Source organism: Argiope bruennichi, chromosome 3, assembly GCF_947563725.1.
Source record: "Argiope bruennichi chromosome 3, qqArgBrue1.1, whole genome shotgun sequence".
Lineage (NCBI taxonomy): Eukaryota > Metazoa > Arthropoda > Arachnida > Araneae > Araneidae > Argiope > Argiope bruennichi.
In genome coordinates this window covers 66,204,270-66,220,624 of record NC_079153.1, presented here as the reverse complement: position 1 = coordinate 66,220,624, position 16,355 = coordinate 66,204,270, and the positions used below count along the sequence as shown (strand labels likewise).

The 16,355-nt window shown below is 28.9% G+C and overlaps 1 protein-coding gene across 1 annotated transcript; it reads right to left on the bottom strand.

Moving 5' to 3' along the window:
• Nucleotides 1–10,681: 10,681 nt before the first annotated feature.
• Nucleotides 10,682–12,947, bottom strand: LOC129963755 (cuticle protein 14-like). The gene is made up of 3 exons (XM_056078290.1): nt 12,794–12,947; nt 11,696–11,782; nt 10,682–11,104 (listed from the first exon to the last, which is right to left on the bottom strand). The coding sequence occupies exons 1-3, from the start codon at nt 12,797–12,799 to the stop codon at nt 10,703–10,705; spliced, it is 495 nt and encodes a 164-aa protein (XP_055934265.1). The 5' UTR covers nt 12,800–12,947; the 3' UTR covers nt 10,682–10,702.
• Between the last annotated feature and the right edge of the window lie 3,408 nt (nt 12,948–16,355).

The window sequence follows — 16,355 nt, the reverse complement described above, 5'->3', positions numbered from 1 at the left end:
AAAGCTAGATGATAATATATGTTATTTTTCTTTTCTAAAATTATATTTTCCTTTAATTATATGATATATTACAATTAGTTAATAAACAATATAACTTGCAAAACGTTGGATATATGCAAAAATAATTATTATATAATTATTATGTAATGAAATTTTTAATAAAAGCCTCATAATTGGTTTATTTTAATGAAGAATATTTTTTAATTATTCTTCATTAAATGTCTCGAATAATTATTCTAAAATTATTAAGTATTGTACTAAATAAATGAAAAGAAAAAAACGGAATTAAGAAAATACTTAATGCAATGGTTACTTGACAAACTTACCGGATAAGAAATATATTTATCTCCTATTTTAATTTTAGTTTACTTTAGTTATATTAACATTCAATTATGAGACAATATGAACGCTATTTTAAAATGTGTTTTATAATTTTGAATCATGATTCGATGAAGATTAAATATATGAATTGTTAAATATATGAGTTAAAATATAAAAGGAAAGAGAAATTTCATTCATTTGACCATAAATATCAACGAGTTTCTTCTTGTTCAAATGTTTCGAATTTTTGGTAGCTTAGATTTTTTTTTAAGAGTGAAAAAAGAACGTCGAACATTTTCTTTTTATAAATTTAAATATCGTTTCTTACTGGTAAGGGTTTTTTTATTTTTAGCCTATTATTAATTTATTTTGTTTTATTATTCAGAAATTAATAAAACTACAAATAGAAATAACAGATATTTAAGACGCCATATTTGAATCGTAACAGATAATTTCATGAAACTTCAGTAAAGTATTTCTCAATTTTTAAAAATTTTTCAGGAAACTAAATATTTATTTTTCTGTATAGACTCATTCTTTTAATCCTCTTTACTTGGATAAAAATCAGGAAAATAATTAATATTAGCCAACTTTGGAGACCAGTTGAAGAGATTAATTATTTCTAAAATTTTTCAATCAAATATTTGTAGTAACTTCGTGTTAGTGGCCTCCTCTGCTAAATAACATTAAATTTCATATTTCCGAAATAATATAACTCATACGTAGAAGCCTTATATCATTGTATTCCTTATGTTATGTATTTCCTACAATTTTTGTCTAAACATTTATGAAACCGACTACATCACTGGCAGTATTGTTTAAAAATTGGCGAACTTTAGGAATTTATCATCTTTTATTGATTCTGAAATTAAACCTCAACTCTAAACACGATAAAAATTTTAAAATCTTATTAAAAAACCAATTACCTTTCAAGTAAAACCAGCTTAATATGGAACCATAAGACAAATCGTCATATCTTGATAATTAACAATGAAGCCAGAAAGAAATTTTAATGGCAATAATTTGTTTCATTTCATTTCAATGTGTTTCAGAATATTTTTCCAAATTTTTTTAATAATATAAAAATTATACAAGAAGCAAAATGATATCAGTGAAAAAATAATTTTTTTGAATTTCAAAAGGATATAAAAATTATTTTCGGAATTATCGTGGAGAAACGCAAAAGTTTTGACTGAATATTTAATTAATTATACTTTTAAATAAAAAATTTAAAGACCGCTGGAAAATCCATATTCTTATTTTCAAAAATATATGTTTCGAATTTGATAGCTGTAAGTCAATCGGCCTGGCCAGTAGATAGCTTATACACATGGAAACACATACATTCACCTTTATTATTAACAGAGATGTAAATGCCAGAGTTATTAAATAAACCCAAAACTTTCAACATTGTGATTAATAATACGATTAAATATTTGATGAAACAATGAAAATGATTCAAATTTCAGCTGAAAATGGAATTTATTTTTGAAAATTATGCAAAATGTATTTTCTTTTAATTTTTAGAAAAAAAATGCACAGTATTTGAATTCCTATAATTAAAAAGACAGTTTTTTAAATCTTAATATGATGAAAAATTTGTTCTTGGTTTATTATATTTTCAGATATTATCATCGAAAAACGTCAATAATTTTAATCGAATAAAATTAAAATTTTAAAAATATTGTTCCAAGATGCATATTCTCATCTTTCAAAAAGATATTGGAGTCATATTGTACCTCTGGATCTAAGAGTATAGCACTGGCACAAACACACACATACCGTCACACACATTTTCATCTTCATTATTAGTAGAGATTTTGAATCCTGTTTTCAAGTTTAAAATCTAAAAATACTGATATTTTTAATGCAATTGTAATTGAGAGAGATACTCACTTCTGTCTTTTAGTAAACTGAGAGTTGTCCGATACTCTAATCTTACTTATTATATAGCATTGTTCTATATAGCTTTTTAATATAGCATTATAATATAGATTTTCCAGTTATTCTGGATGCACAAACACTGATATACGAATTCATATATTTATGTATGAAACATCGGAAATATAACTTGATGACGATCTTTGAAAACTCGCAAAATTAACCAGTTATATTATTTTATAAAGCCATTAGCAAATGAATTGTTACGTTCCGTATTTAAACTTGCTTTGTAAAGTTAAATTTATTGACAAGCTTCTTAAGAAAATTTTGAAGTTTTGTATCAACAGTGAAATAACTAAAATTACTTGCTTTAATCTGAAACCCGCGGAAGAACTCACATACTCTCTAATAAAGTCATTAGTCCTCCTCCATCAAATAAATTCGAGAACTTCACACATGACTGGGATCGCAATGAATACTCACATTTTTGTTTTCAAAGTCCCGCACATGAGAATTTGTACTTCATAGAACTATCAGGAAAACTAAATATGCAATTCGGAAGACTTTTTTTTTCTATCTACTCGAACCAAATTTGACATAGAATTACAACTTTAGTTTTTGTTGCTTCTAATGACAAATGTTATAGATAAGCCCAATGACTTTAGAAATCAGAGATTTTAAGCCAAAGGGGCGTCTCTTGCTTTCTCAGTAGGGCCATCTAGGACCAAGAGTACGACCTAGCTACACACACGTCACGTCCGTTTTTACTGACCGAAGTCCATTCGTGCATTTCATTCACCGATCGTAATTTAAACCTCAATCAGAGAACGATTACCTCTGATCTAGTACCCCCACTGGTTTTAGTCTCGGGATAGAGGACTTTGGGACCACGACAGATTTATGCCTGCGCCAGCCACCATACACACGGGTAGTCTTCGCCTGGCGGGATTCGAACTGGCAACACAAAGGACGCGAATCTAACGCCTTACCAAGCAGTCTAGCCTGGCCCACATAACCCATATATCTTCAGTAATAAGATGAAATCTTGTATCAAATTTCGTTTTTCTATATCATTTCAGTTTTGAGATATCAGATTAAAAATCCTATAGATGTGCAGATCAACAAGAGGTCAACTTATTGGCATATTTTGTTTAAAATAAGCTTGATACGCTTCTACATTTTATATGCTAAATTTGTGATCCAAGTTCTGTCTATCTAGATCTTTATATTTTGCATCATATTTTTATTTACTTATTCGCTAGGTCTAAGAAAGGCATGAAAACTTCAAAGAAAATTTCATAACGATAAAAATATCAATTATATATTAAATTCCGTCCAACTAAAAGCGTGTTTCTATAATCGTGTTCATCAATAGATTAATAAAGATGCAGTTATTATCGCCATTTTTTTTCTGACTTGGCGAGATCTGATAAAGAGAGTACTCATCCAAAATGTCAAGTTCGAATTTTTCGACGATAAAAATACTTTCTTTTTGTCAATTTCGAATAAAATAAAGTAAAAATGGAATAAGAGTTCCATGCAAAAAACTGCTATGCTGTTACAAGAATATAAAGCCCACTTACATATTAAACAGTACGAATCATAGATGAATTATATCCAACAAATGAAACATGGCTGACCATTGCTTTATTTTCTGAAAAAATAAAGACAGAAACTACCAGCCCTAACGTGTTTTCTGCCTTGTCATTGATATTAAGGTGACAGCAAAAGATCTCATTAGTGTAGAATTTGATGCGAGTAGAACCCGTCTATATTTATTTTATATTTTCTTATTTTAGAAAGTTGTTCACTATGTGAATCGTCTATGATTCACACTACTATGCAATTAGACATTTTCTTCTCTACTACAATTAAAACCCACCAAAGAAGTAAGCATCTTATTGGACAGTGGTACGAATTACAGACTTGAATCACGGTTTTGAACGTGTAAGAATGAAGATAGGAATCCAAATGATGGATAACAAAAGGAGCGGTGGTGTAAAATGCGTTATTTGTACCTTAATTTCAGCATTTTTTCATAAATTGTGTTATATTTTAAAGTGGTTGTTTCAAAAAAGGTGCTCACATCTTCCTTAAATCACTCTATTTCAAATTCTAAAAATATTCAGTGTCTCTATCAGTTGTCTATCTGGAAAGAGGAGGTGAAATTTCTGAACATACCATAGGTTCTTGTGAAATAATCCTATGTTTTTCGCTCAATATAAGCCAATAATAGTGAGACAAATAACAAGGTGATTCAATATCAGTGTATAAAAACAAAAGATGGGGATGCTTTAAGGCAGCGATTTTCAACCTGTGGGGCGCGCCCCCCTAGGGGGCGCGGAGGCGCGAGAATATCCAAGAGAAAATATTATTTTAAAAAATTGATTAACTGACTGAAAGGAAAGCACACATACACATAGTAAACAAAATACATTTCGACATATTTAATAACTTATTAAAGTAAAACAACTTACTAAATCAAAACTTAATAAAAACATACTAAATTAAAAACAAATTTAATAATTATTAGTGTCTTTCTTGGGCCTGTCTTGCAAAGCAAAGTTTTTCGTAGGAAGGCTTAGTATTTGAAATAGCCACTCTCAATTTTGTTTCTATATTTTGTCTTCAAAGAAGCCACAACAGAAAATCCAGTTTCACAAAAGTTGGATGTTGAAAATGGTAAAAGAATGTCAAATGCCCTTGTATTTTGTGCAGAAAAATCATCCTTACCCAAAATTCAAATAACGATTTATTACTAAATTGTCTTTTAGTTTCGCCACTTATCGTGAAGTCTATGAATTTTTCTTCTTCATCAATTGAGAGTCCTTCGGGAGTCTTATGAAATGGATCGCTAACCCACTCGTAACTTGCTATCAGTTTCTCGTCAGCAAGAAAATACTTTTTAAAATTCTTTACCAGCATGGCTAAAAGATTTTCAATGGTTACAAAACAACTTTCACAAGTTCTTCTTCAGCCTTGTAAGTTTTAGTACAATCATCCACATTTGCAAATATTGTTAGGTTTTTTGCTTTAAATTTCTGCTCCACAATTCCAATTTTCTACAAAAAGCATTAACTTTATCACTCGTATCCAACATACATATGTGTATTTTCTCCTTGGTGTTGAAGATTCAAGTTATTTAATTTCTCGAATATGTCGACCAAGTGCCTCAATTTCATCACAAATAAACCATCGCGAAAATTCTCGGCCCCCGGTCTGTTTTCTTCTGCTATGAAATTGGCGATTTCTTCTCTTTATTCATAAACACGTTGCAAAAATTTCCCACGTAATGACCATCTTGCCTCGCAGTAAAATAGTAATGCTGAATGTACTGAAACCTATGTCTTTACAAAGAGCGGAAAAGATTCTCGATTTCAGGGGTCTCATTTTTATATAATTTACTACGGTTACAACCGTAGTTAACACAATATTCAGACCAGGACTCATTACTTTCGAAGCCAACGCTTCTCTGTGTCACGCAACTTCAAGAAAAGCTGATACTGTACATCTTCGGCTATATCGCCAATTCGACGAGCAGCAGTATCATTTGAAAGAGGTATGGACTGCAATTGTTTTGAAAAATTATCTCCAAACAATCTACAATGCTGTTTCTACAATCTCAATTGCTGCTGGCAAAATAAGCTCTTCACCAATGGTGTGAGGTTTTTTTACATTTGGCTATTTTATATGAACTTTGTAAGATGCAATTAAAGCTTTTTTATTCACAGACAAAGTTTCTTTAAAATGATTTTTGTTTTTTATTGATTTTAATTTTAATTCGAAGAATTCTCTGGGTTTGTTGGCGTACTCACTATGAAGCGTTTTCAAATGTCGTTTAAGTTTATTAGGTTTCATGCTGTCTGCGGCCAACATTTTTGAGCAAATGATACACAGGGGCCTTTCTTCTTCATTTACTTCAATACTGCTAAACCCAAAATTTAAGTATTCTTGAGAATATTTTCTTGATTTTATTTTCGGAACCACGCTCGTCTGTGTACTTGTTAATGCTTGACTATCGTCTAATGCTTTCTTACTTCCGCTTAAAAATTTATCCATGGGTCTGCATAAATCTACTGCCATGAATATTTAATATGGTGAATTGCAATTAACACGAAAACATATATAACATACACATTTACTATAGATTCGATAGCGATAAAAGTATCGACTCGAATGAGACTGGCTGGAATTGAAACTTGCGTTATCGTACATTTTCATTCTTAATATGAGAAAACATTTGCTCCGCGCATGCTCGAGAAGGCATAGGTCGTGTGGATTCCCTTCCACAAGCATTGCTTATTTTTTTCACTTTTATTTAGTCATGCTTTTATTTTATTTCTTTTATTACTCGAAAAAATGTATTCCCAGTTTCTAAATTTAGTTCACCCCGTCTAGGTTAACTTTCATTGACGAATTTTTTTACTTTCATATTCTTTTAATGTTATCTCCCTGTTAGGCTTTCATTTCAAATATAATATTTAAATTTTCCCCGCTTTCATTCGCTTCATCTGTTTACCGCTTGCTTGTCCAAAATGCAAGATGTGGTTTCTCGCCAAAGGTGGCTCACTTTTACTCTTGTTTTGGCAGTTAGTTAAAAATAATTTAAAAACAGAATCCAAAATACTCAATATACATTATTGTTGTATACGTTTTATTCTAAGCGGAGGGCGCGATGAAAATTATGATTGAAAACTGGGCCGCAAATACTGAAAGGTTGAGAAACGCTGCTTTAAGGATTTGGGCCATTAAAAGTCTTCGGAGTGTGGAGAGTGATTACAATTGTAACAATTGCAGCCGATATTATTGAGAATGGCGACAACTGCCAAATGTCGGGGTTTCATGCCTATCTTTGCTTTATTTATGATGTATGAAGAAGATTTTCGATAAACTCGTCTTCTAAGGCCTAAAAGCAGATGGTCATATCAACTTCAGTTGGTGGCATGAACTCGGTTAATAAAATATGTTTATTCTATTTTTTAACTACCTGCGATTGATAAGATGATGATGGAAATCCGTGGATTCTTTCTTGTACAATCGACGAACTCATGAGGATCTGAGTGTTGCAATCCATGAAAGTCCTAAACAAGTGTTTCTAACAATTAAGATCTCTTCTTTTAAGTATCTGACATTTTGCATATGATCAAAAGAAATCTTCTTGAAATAGGCATTTACTAAAAGATGACCTGCAGATTTTGCCCGAATGATGGAATTTTTATACCTTTAGTATGTGCTGAGTAAAATCTTACTAACTGTGTAAAATCTACTGGAGTGTGTTGACAAATTCTTGGAACGTTGTTGCACAGGTGTTACAGCGGTGTTCTTTATGCAACATGCAATTACAATATTTAGGGAGGATCTTTGTTAATGAGGATTGAAAATGAATGTGAATTTAGAATGCATTCATTCGAATCCACAAAGATTTTATTTTGTAAACAGGTAACTTGTCGTAATTGCGAGTATTTAAGAAATCTAATATTTAAATAAATTGGGAATCATTTTAACTATACATGAGGCTTTCTTTCACATATTTTTAATCTCTTGCTCATAACTGCCAGACACATGATGAATTGCGAAGAAAATGGGTAAATTCGGATTTTATAAAGAAGATATATGATATTTCATTCTATTTATGCAGACATTTTGGACTTATTAATTAGTTATTAATCATTCATGAAATTACAATTCATTCATTCATAACATCACCACTATCCTTTATTAAAAGAGCTATGCTGATTTTTTTTTCTAGATTTATGCAAGAGAGTTTTAAACTGATGGTATCTTTAGCCACCTTAACATATAATTATCTATATCAAAACCTTTCAATAAAGAGACCTGATTTTAAAATATATCTTATACCATACAAAATCTTTGAAAAAATTCGAGATTATTTCTTACCTTCTCTTGCCATTTATAAAAGAGACATTTTTTTAAAAAAAATTCCTTTCAGCTAAATTTAATTTTTATCAAACTTTATCAGCTATTTTTTAAATTTTTAATAATATGGTTAAATTTATAAGTGCTTGATGTATATAATAATTAGTTTATTAAATTTTATAAAAACTTTTAAAGGCCAAGGGGACAAAATCTTCTTAAGAAAAAAATGCTCACATTAATATTGGATTTTTTTGTACTCTAATGAATTAATAATTTGTAATAATTTCCTAAATAAAAGTATCTTTCCATATACTTCTCCAAAAGATTTTAAATCGTTTGGTATCAAATGTCACTCCATAGTTCAGGTGTGAAAATTTAAAGAGAGGGATGCCTTGGGATGCATTTGCATGAAGAGAGGGATGCATTTTGGACATCGTGATTCGGAAGTACAATGCCCATCCCAATATAACCCTAGCTTTCATTCAAAATTTGACAATGATCCACAAAAAGATCTATCTAATAAGCATTCGTCTTAGAAACTGAATGACGATTTCTTCATGTTTATTTTATTATCTTAAAAATTATGAACTTGCTATAAATGGCTTCTCTTGAAATAATTAGCTCTGCAAAAAATCTGTTTGAATTAAACTAATCAATTTTTTTAAAAAAATTCCTTTCAGCTAAATTTAATTTTTATCAAACTTTATCAGCTATTTTTTAAATTTTTAATAATATGGTTAAATTTATGATAAGTGCTTGATGTATATAATAATTAGTTTATTAAATTTTATAAAAACTTTTAAAGGCCAAGGGGACAAAATCTTCTTAAGAAAAAAATGCTCACATTAATATTGGATTTTTTTGTACTCTAATGAATTAATAATTTGTAATAATTTCCTAAATAAAAGTATCTTCCCATATACTTCTCCAAAAGATTTTAAATCGTTTGGTATCAAATGTCACTCCGTAGTTCAGGTGTGAAAATTTAAAGAGAGGGATGCCTTGGGATGCATTTGCATGAAGAGAGGGATGCATTTTGGACATCGTGATTCGGAAGTACAATGCCCATCCCAATATAACCCTAGCTTTCATTCAAAATTTGACAATGATCCACAAAAAGATCTATCTAATAAGCATTCGTCTTAGAAACTGAATGACGATTTCTTCATGTTTATTTTATTATCTTAAAAATTATGAACTTGCTATAAATGGCTTCTCTTGAAATAATTAGCTCTGCAAAAAATCTGTTTGAATTAAACTAATTTCGGTTACTCTTGAAAAACAATTAGCAAACAATTTTTTTTTTGTTCATAAGCAATCATTTATCATAACTAGAGTGTGAGAATTTTGGGGTTTGTGTATGATAATTTCAAATTATCAAATAATGTAAAATAAAAATATAGAAAATGCAACTTTTTTATCGTTTATGGTGAAGTTGAAAAATACGAAATACAAAAATTAACAAAACCTATTTGGGAACATTTTATTATGAAAACCACTTGAAAAAAATTATTTTGTATGAAAGTTAATTCGAAAGAAAATAAAGGTATCTTATTGTAAAAAAATAAATACATTTATAATTATTTATGATTTCAGACATTAAATAAATTTAAATGTGGAATTCTTAATGGGTTCTTTTGAAATCCTTGTTATTTTTATAATAAAACCGAAAACAGATAAACAAATGCATTAAAATAATTATATATCCAAGCATTTACCTTTCCAGAACTAGTAATTGCTACAGATATATGAAGATATGAAATAATTATTAATAAATTTCAATGTTAAAGATAAATAGAAAACATATTGAAAGCAAAGTCCTAACATCGAAAAAAAAAGAACTTTCGAAATTATAATCTGGTGAATAAATTATACTGAATATGCATTAAATGTTTGTAAGGAAGTCTTCTGCAATTGAAATCTTTATCTGGGACTTTCCAAAACAAACTAATGTAAGCTCCTTTTTCTAGTGACAAATAAACTACAGAATTTCTACATTTCATGATACAGATAATTTCGCATTTAAATTATTTCTTCTGATTTAAAAATATAAATCTTATATGGATCTAAAGGTGAAAATATTATTGGTATTGTTTTAATATAAATAAAAATAAAAAAAATATATTTATTTTCCTCTGAATTATTAATAAATTTGTTATGAAGCTTTCCTTTAATAGCTTGTAATCTTTTGGATTTGTTTTTTGAAAGCTTTATTCGTAAGCATATATAGATTCTGCTTCTGATTATCTTTAATTTATTTCAATTTTTCTGATAAATTGAAAGATTCATCCTTTAAAGATAGGCCAAAAGATTCAGTAATATATCACCATTTCTCTTACATGAATTTCAAGTATCAGAAAATTCAATAATGAGTTTAAATATTTAAAATAAATAATGTACTTATAGATGAAAAATTAATAGACAAGCTTTTATAAAAATAAAATTTATTAAAAATCTAAGGATTAGAACAGGCTGTAAGTTTTTTAAATATCTTCAATTTCAAGTACATGGCACCGAAGCCCCAATTCTGCAACAAAGTGAAAGATGTTGCTTCAGAATCCGATGATAAATCCTGTATTCATATATTATTTAATTTTTGTAACCATTTGGTTGATGTTTACGTTTACCAGAGAAAATGTCCAAGACCATGGTGTCCAACATGAGTGCTGTAACTGTAACCTCCCAAAGGAGAACCAGCTGCAACATGGACAGTAGATGCTGGGACGGCATAAGCCAAAGGTGCGGCGAAAGCTGGAGTGGCATAAGCTACAGCTGGAGCAGCAATGACGGCAGCCTTGTTGATGGCAGTGTTGGCTGGGTCTTTAGGTTCGACTCCAGGCTCATTGGTCTTGATGTCAGCACGGAAACCAGCAGCATCAGCTACGTAGTTGACAACTCTCTGTCGTCCATCAGCAACAGCTAATCCATAGGATCCAGCAACTACTCCATTGGAACCGGCTTCTTTACGGAAAGTAGCTCCAGTTGCATGACCTTCATCGTATCCGAAGGCATAGTTTCCAAGGTTCTGAAAGTAAACGCAATTAATTGTTAAAAAGTTGTACAGAGAAATATGAACTTAAAATGAACAATCTAATTTTCAATTGATTTTATTACTCGATGAAAATATTAACTTTTTATTATTTATAGTCGTTTGATCACAACATCCATGAGGAGATTTAAGTTTATGATGCTTTCACATATTTATTATTAATGCTTCAGTTTTATTTAATTAAATTTTGTGCTTGAAAAGGAATAATGAATTGAAATCAATTGATTGTTATTCTACTTCATTCCTTAATTCCATCAAGAATGGAAATATATAAGAAACCTTATATTTCTAATCAAGATTTCAAAATTCATTATTAATGTGTCTAATCGAGTAATAAAATTTAAAATGTGGTTTAGATTGAAAATAATTTAACGAATCTTCCGTTTTTAGAACTAATGGATTATACAATGGTCAATATTAAAAAAAACGTATTTATAAAATTAAATTTCAATTTTGAAGAAACTATTGTTTCTTCCTCAATATGTTTAGCCGAAGTTCCAAAAAAGTTTTTTAATGTCATCGTTAATAGAAGCTAAAATGTAAATTAATAATTTCGTAACTACTTACATCTTGGGTTCTGTACTGAGTACTAGCTCCAGTTCCCAGAAGGACAGCGGCCTGAGAGGCGGCGATCAAAGCGAACAGGATGAGGACCTAAAATATTCCAGGGATTTCAATTTTTTCAAACATCATGCAATATATTAATATTTTACACCTTTTCATTATCTTTGCTGTAATAAGGAATGCATTTGAAGGATTGTTTACAGCTGGAATTTTTTTTATTTTATATAAAACTATTCAGATGCCTTATTAAATCGTTGCAGGTTATAAATGTATTGATTTTATATGCTTTCATTTCATTAAATATGAAAAGTAACTTCATAAATGAGAGTTTTTTTTTAAGTTTATTAAATTTATTGGGATAATTCAGTTAAATATATAGAATGATTTTTAATTCTAAAGTAGAAACCTGCTGCTACAAGAATAAAAAAAATATTAAGGCGTATCATTGTACGACAATTGAAATTAAAAATTTAAAGTTAAAAGATGCATGTTAATTTTAACATCTGTTTCAATTACCAATTTCATTAATTAATAAAAAGGAATTTTGTATAAAAAACTGAAACTGATACGTTAAACTAAAAGAATTTGACCACTGATATGTTAAATTAAAAGAGTTTAAGATATAAATATTTTGTGAAAGTAAATTTTTATTGCCTATGAATTTTAGAAAGCATTTTATTCACATTATTGTAGCAAACTACTCGAAACAGGAAGTTACTAAGTAAATCATTTTACTAAAAGAAATAGTCGCAAACTAAAGCAAGTATGTACTATGAAAAAGAAATATTATCACCAACAGTTTTTTAAGATATAGCAGCAAAGTGTTATAACATCCCATTTAAAACTGTGAGACGACGGATTTCTTTTTTCATTCAAAGTAAACTAATCTAATATTGAGCAGAACTATTGATAAGATGGTACTGAAAAAAAGTTATTGAGAAAGCAGTTTTGAAAGTTTATCGTAGTATTGAAAAGTTGAATAATAGACCTATATCTATATATAGTTTTATATCTATATATAGAACTATATCGAAATTTAAACTCCATGAAAAATATCTATTACATAATAGAAGTAAAATAATAGGATTGTATAACTCTTACCTTCATGTTGTAAGTTGCTGGATTGCCTGAGATAATCCGAGTGCCGATTGCAGCAATCGGCTCTGATTTTATACTCACGAAATCCCATTTTTTTACTCCTGGAATTGATCAAGAATTTATGCTAAAACAGGCGAAAACGGGAAATTTTGTTTATATTTTTATTTATAATTTTTTTTTCTATAAGTGTGAACAACTGGTGACATTCGTTAGAAAGGCGTGTCCGATTCCAACCTTGATCCAGATTTTGATTATATTCCTGTTTTACTTCCTACCTCGCGTCTTTGCGCATCAAATTGACATCCTGATTTGCATTTCCTCATACGTAAAGTATCTGTAAGATGATTGCGATTACATCTTGTTACACTATTAAGATAGGCGTTTTTTCTGGATTCATTTGTAACCTTGGGTGGGATTTTTAAAACTTGTTTATTTTATAAATTTAATTTGAAATCTTTAGAGTGATTCATTCAATTCATTTTAAAAAAAGATTAATGAATTTCAAAGAGTATAGGCACGGTAATAAGATTTGATTAATTTTGTATAATCATTTTTAAAGCAGTGAATAGTAAATTTTGATCTGAAGTAAATAGAAATTTATAACCTCTGAAACGATCTTTAATTTTTTAAATTATTGTTCATTTTTCATAATTTTTTTAAAATTCTATTATAACCATTGATAATAAAAAAAAGAAGACAAATGCACATATTATTGATATAATCTCAAAAATTAAATTAAATAAAACGTTAGGATTTTATTTTATAGCATTGTATTTCAATACCAAAAAAGTATTAAATATGCTTTTTAATAAGAAATATTTTATACATTCCCATCTTTCTTTTTTTAATTTTCGTTTTGAATATCTTGATGATTTTTTCAACAATTTAAGAAAAGTTTATTAGAAAGCTATTTTATTTAATGCGTCTTCCAATAAAATATAGCTTCACATATTTTCTATAAATATTATTATTATTTTTTATATTGATTTACCTTCTCATTAAGAACAACTTATTTTACTTTTACAATTTGTAAGAATTAATTTCATTTTAAATATGACATTTTTGGAAGAAATTAGTCTTTTTTTGAGTCAATATTATTAAAATGTTTTTTTATTACTTTAAAAATTTTTTATATAAAATCTTGATTGATTTCTGAAGTCAAACTTAAAAAAATGTATTATGAATAATTTTTAAATTTTTCACACTTAATATTAAGATTTTAAATAATAATTTTATTTCATATACCACTTTAAAATATTAAAACTTTAATTAAACAAAAATGTAAACATGGAAATGCTAAAGAACTTCATTTCTTACTCGTCTAAAGATGCTGAGTAGAATCCAAGATCTAAACCATTTAGCATGAATTATGTAAAGTTCTGAAGTATGAATCGCAACCATCTGATTTATCATAATTTTAAATCAGAATATATAAGAAACTTAAATAAGATTATATAAAAATTTTAAAAATAGATAAGAATTTTAAATCAGAGTCTATAAAAAGTTTAAATTAGAAAAAATAGAATTTTAAGTCAAAATAAATAAAAATTTTAAATCAGAATTTATAAAATATTTAAATTAGAATATATAAAAAGTTTAAGTTATAATAAATAAGAAGATTAAATTAGGATATATATTTAAATATAACTTTTGAGGAATATTTTTAACTGTTAATATTTTTTTAAATCCATGAAACTATTCTGAGATAAATCCAACACAAAGTCTACCGTAACCATTACAGTTAATAGACTCTTTACTACACATAACATGTAAATAAGCAAGTCCCTTTATTAAAAATTAAAATGTTATTCATAATATATAAATGTTAAAAATATTCAAAGTAGCACTATAGTAGTGTCTAGTAAAATGCTATAATCAATGAAAGTTTGGCCTTTGTATTGGAATAAAATTCCTGTAATGAATTAAGTAACTGAAGATTACAAAATGTTACGATAATAAAAGCGGAAAAACTTACATTAATCATAGCATCCTGTTTACTAAAAACTGTAACCGTGCCGTATCCTTTTTGAGTGGAGATCATTCTGAAGTGTTTAAATTTGATTGCCATCTAATAGAATTAAGATGAGTGAAGTCTTCTGAACTGCGGTCGCCTTATTTCAAATATATTTGTTTCAGATAAATCTTTTCAATCCTGATTCTCAGCTGAAACTTTTAGCATCAAAACGTTATCAATTACAAATACTAAGACCACTCTATGATGAGGATTCTGATCGTGCAGTACTTTCTTTTATCTGTATTAATCGGAGTGATCATTAGGATGATGTACTGGAAATGAATTTACATTCTTTAAGACAACTCATTTCTTGATATTTCATATTCACTGAACCTTAATGTGATTGATTGGGAGTTAATATTGATTTTTTTTCTCTTTTTGTTGCTGGATGTATGAAAAATTGCGAAATTTCCTGCTATGAATAAATATTTTGTCTTGCTTTGGTATCACGATCATTAATTCATACAATATTATTCACTTTTTTATGATCTAAAGAGCATACATTAATGTATTGTCTATTAACTAGTGAAACATAAGATTACGAAAATTTACCGACGTAGAAAATATGCATAATGTTACTGTTTCTTATGGCACTTGCCCTGGACAAGCCCGCTGTTCGAAGACAGACGATTTAAGCCTGAGGGGGAGCGCCTCTTGTTTCTATAGTAGCGTCATCTAGAGGACCAAGAGAACGACTTAGCTACATACACGTCACAACCCTTTTTACGGGGCGGACTTCATTCAGGCATTTTAATTACTCAACCACAGATCGTAATTTAGACCTGAATCAGAGAACGATCACCCCTGATCCAGTACCCCCAGTGGTATTACTCTCGACATGGAGGACTTTGTGACCACGACAGATTTAACGCGCGTCAGCCACCAAGCACGCGGGGAATTTTCGGCTGGCGGGGTTCGAACTCGCAACCTAAGGGACGCGAATCTGACGCTTTACCAACCAGGCTATCCCGGCCTAAAAGAAGACAGACCTAAATATGACCGGCCTAAAATATGCATATAAAAATGTGAATGATGTTAGAAATTTGATTGTATTATTTTATGAATGAATATATTCATGGATAGACGTTTTTGTAATTAATTATACATTTAGAAAATATTCAGTGGTGTGTTTAATAATCAACCTATTCTAATATCCCTCCCTCACTTATTGTCTTTCAGTTTTAGTGGCTTGATATATATTCATCAATCCAATGACATTTACTAACACAAGTTAGTAAGTCAATACGATTGTCGGCTTATTTTTTGCTCCTTTTTCTTGCTTATAATATTGATAAATCTCATTTTCTGTTGTTAAATTATAATGCTCGAGAAAACTCTTTTTTTGAATTTGCTTATTTTGACACATTTTGTGAATTTTAATGTTATATTGGGATTTCTGGCAATAGTGCTACAACTTAAACCCAGTTTTAAAAAATATTATTTTTTAGTGGAAAAAAACTGAATTATCAATTTTTTCTAATGATCATTATTATTTATTTCAATCATTTTTAATGATCATTTTCAAATGGATCTTTGAAAATTAGGACTCCA

Excerpts from the sequence above, each read along its gene's own strand:
- LOC129963755 (XM_056078290.1), bottom strand. Across the intron at positions 11,105-11,695 it reads CTCAGTACAGAACCCAAGAT|AACCTTGGAAACTATGCCTT; the intron begins GTAAGTAGTTAC and ends GTTTACTTTCAG.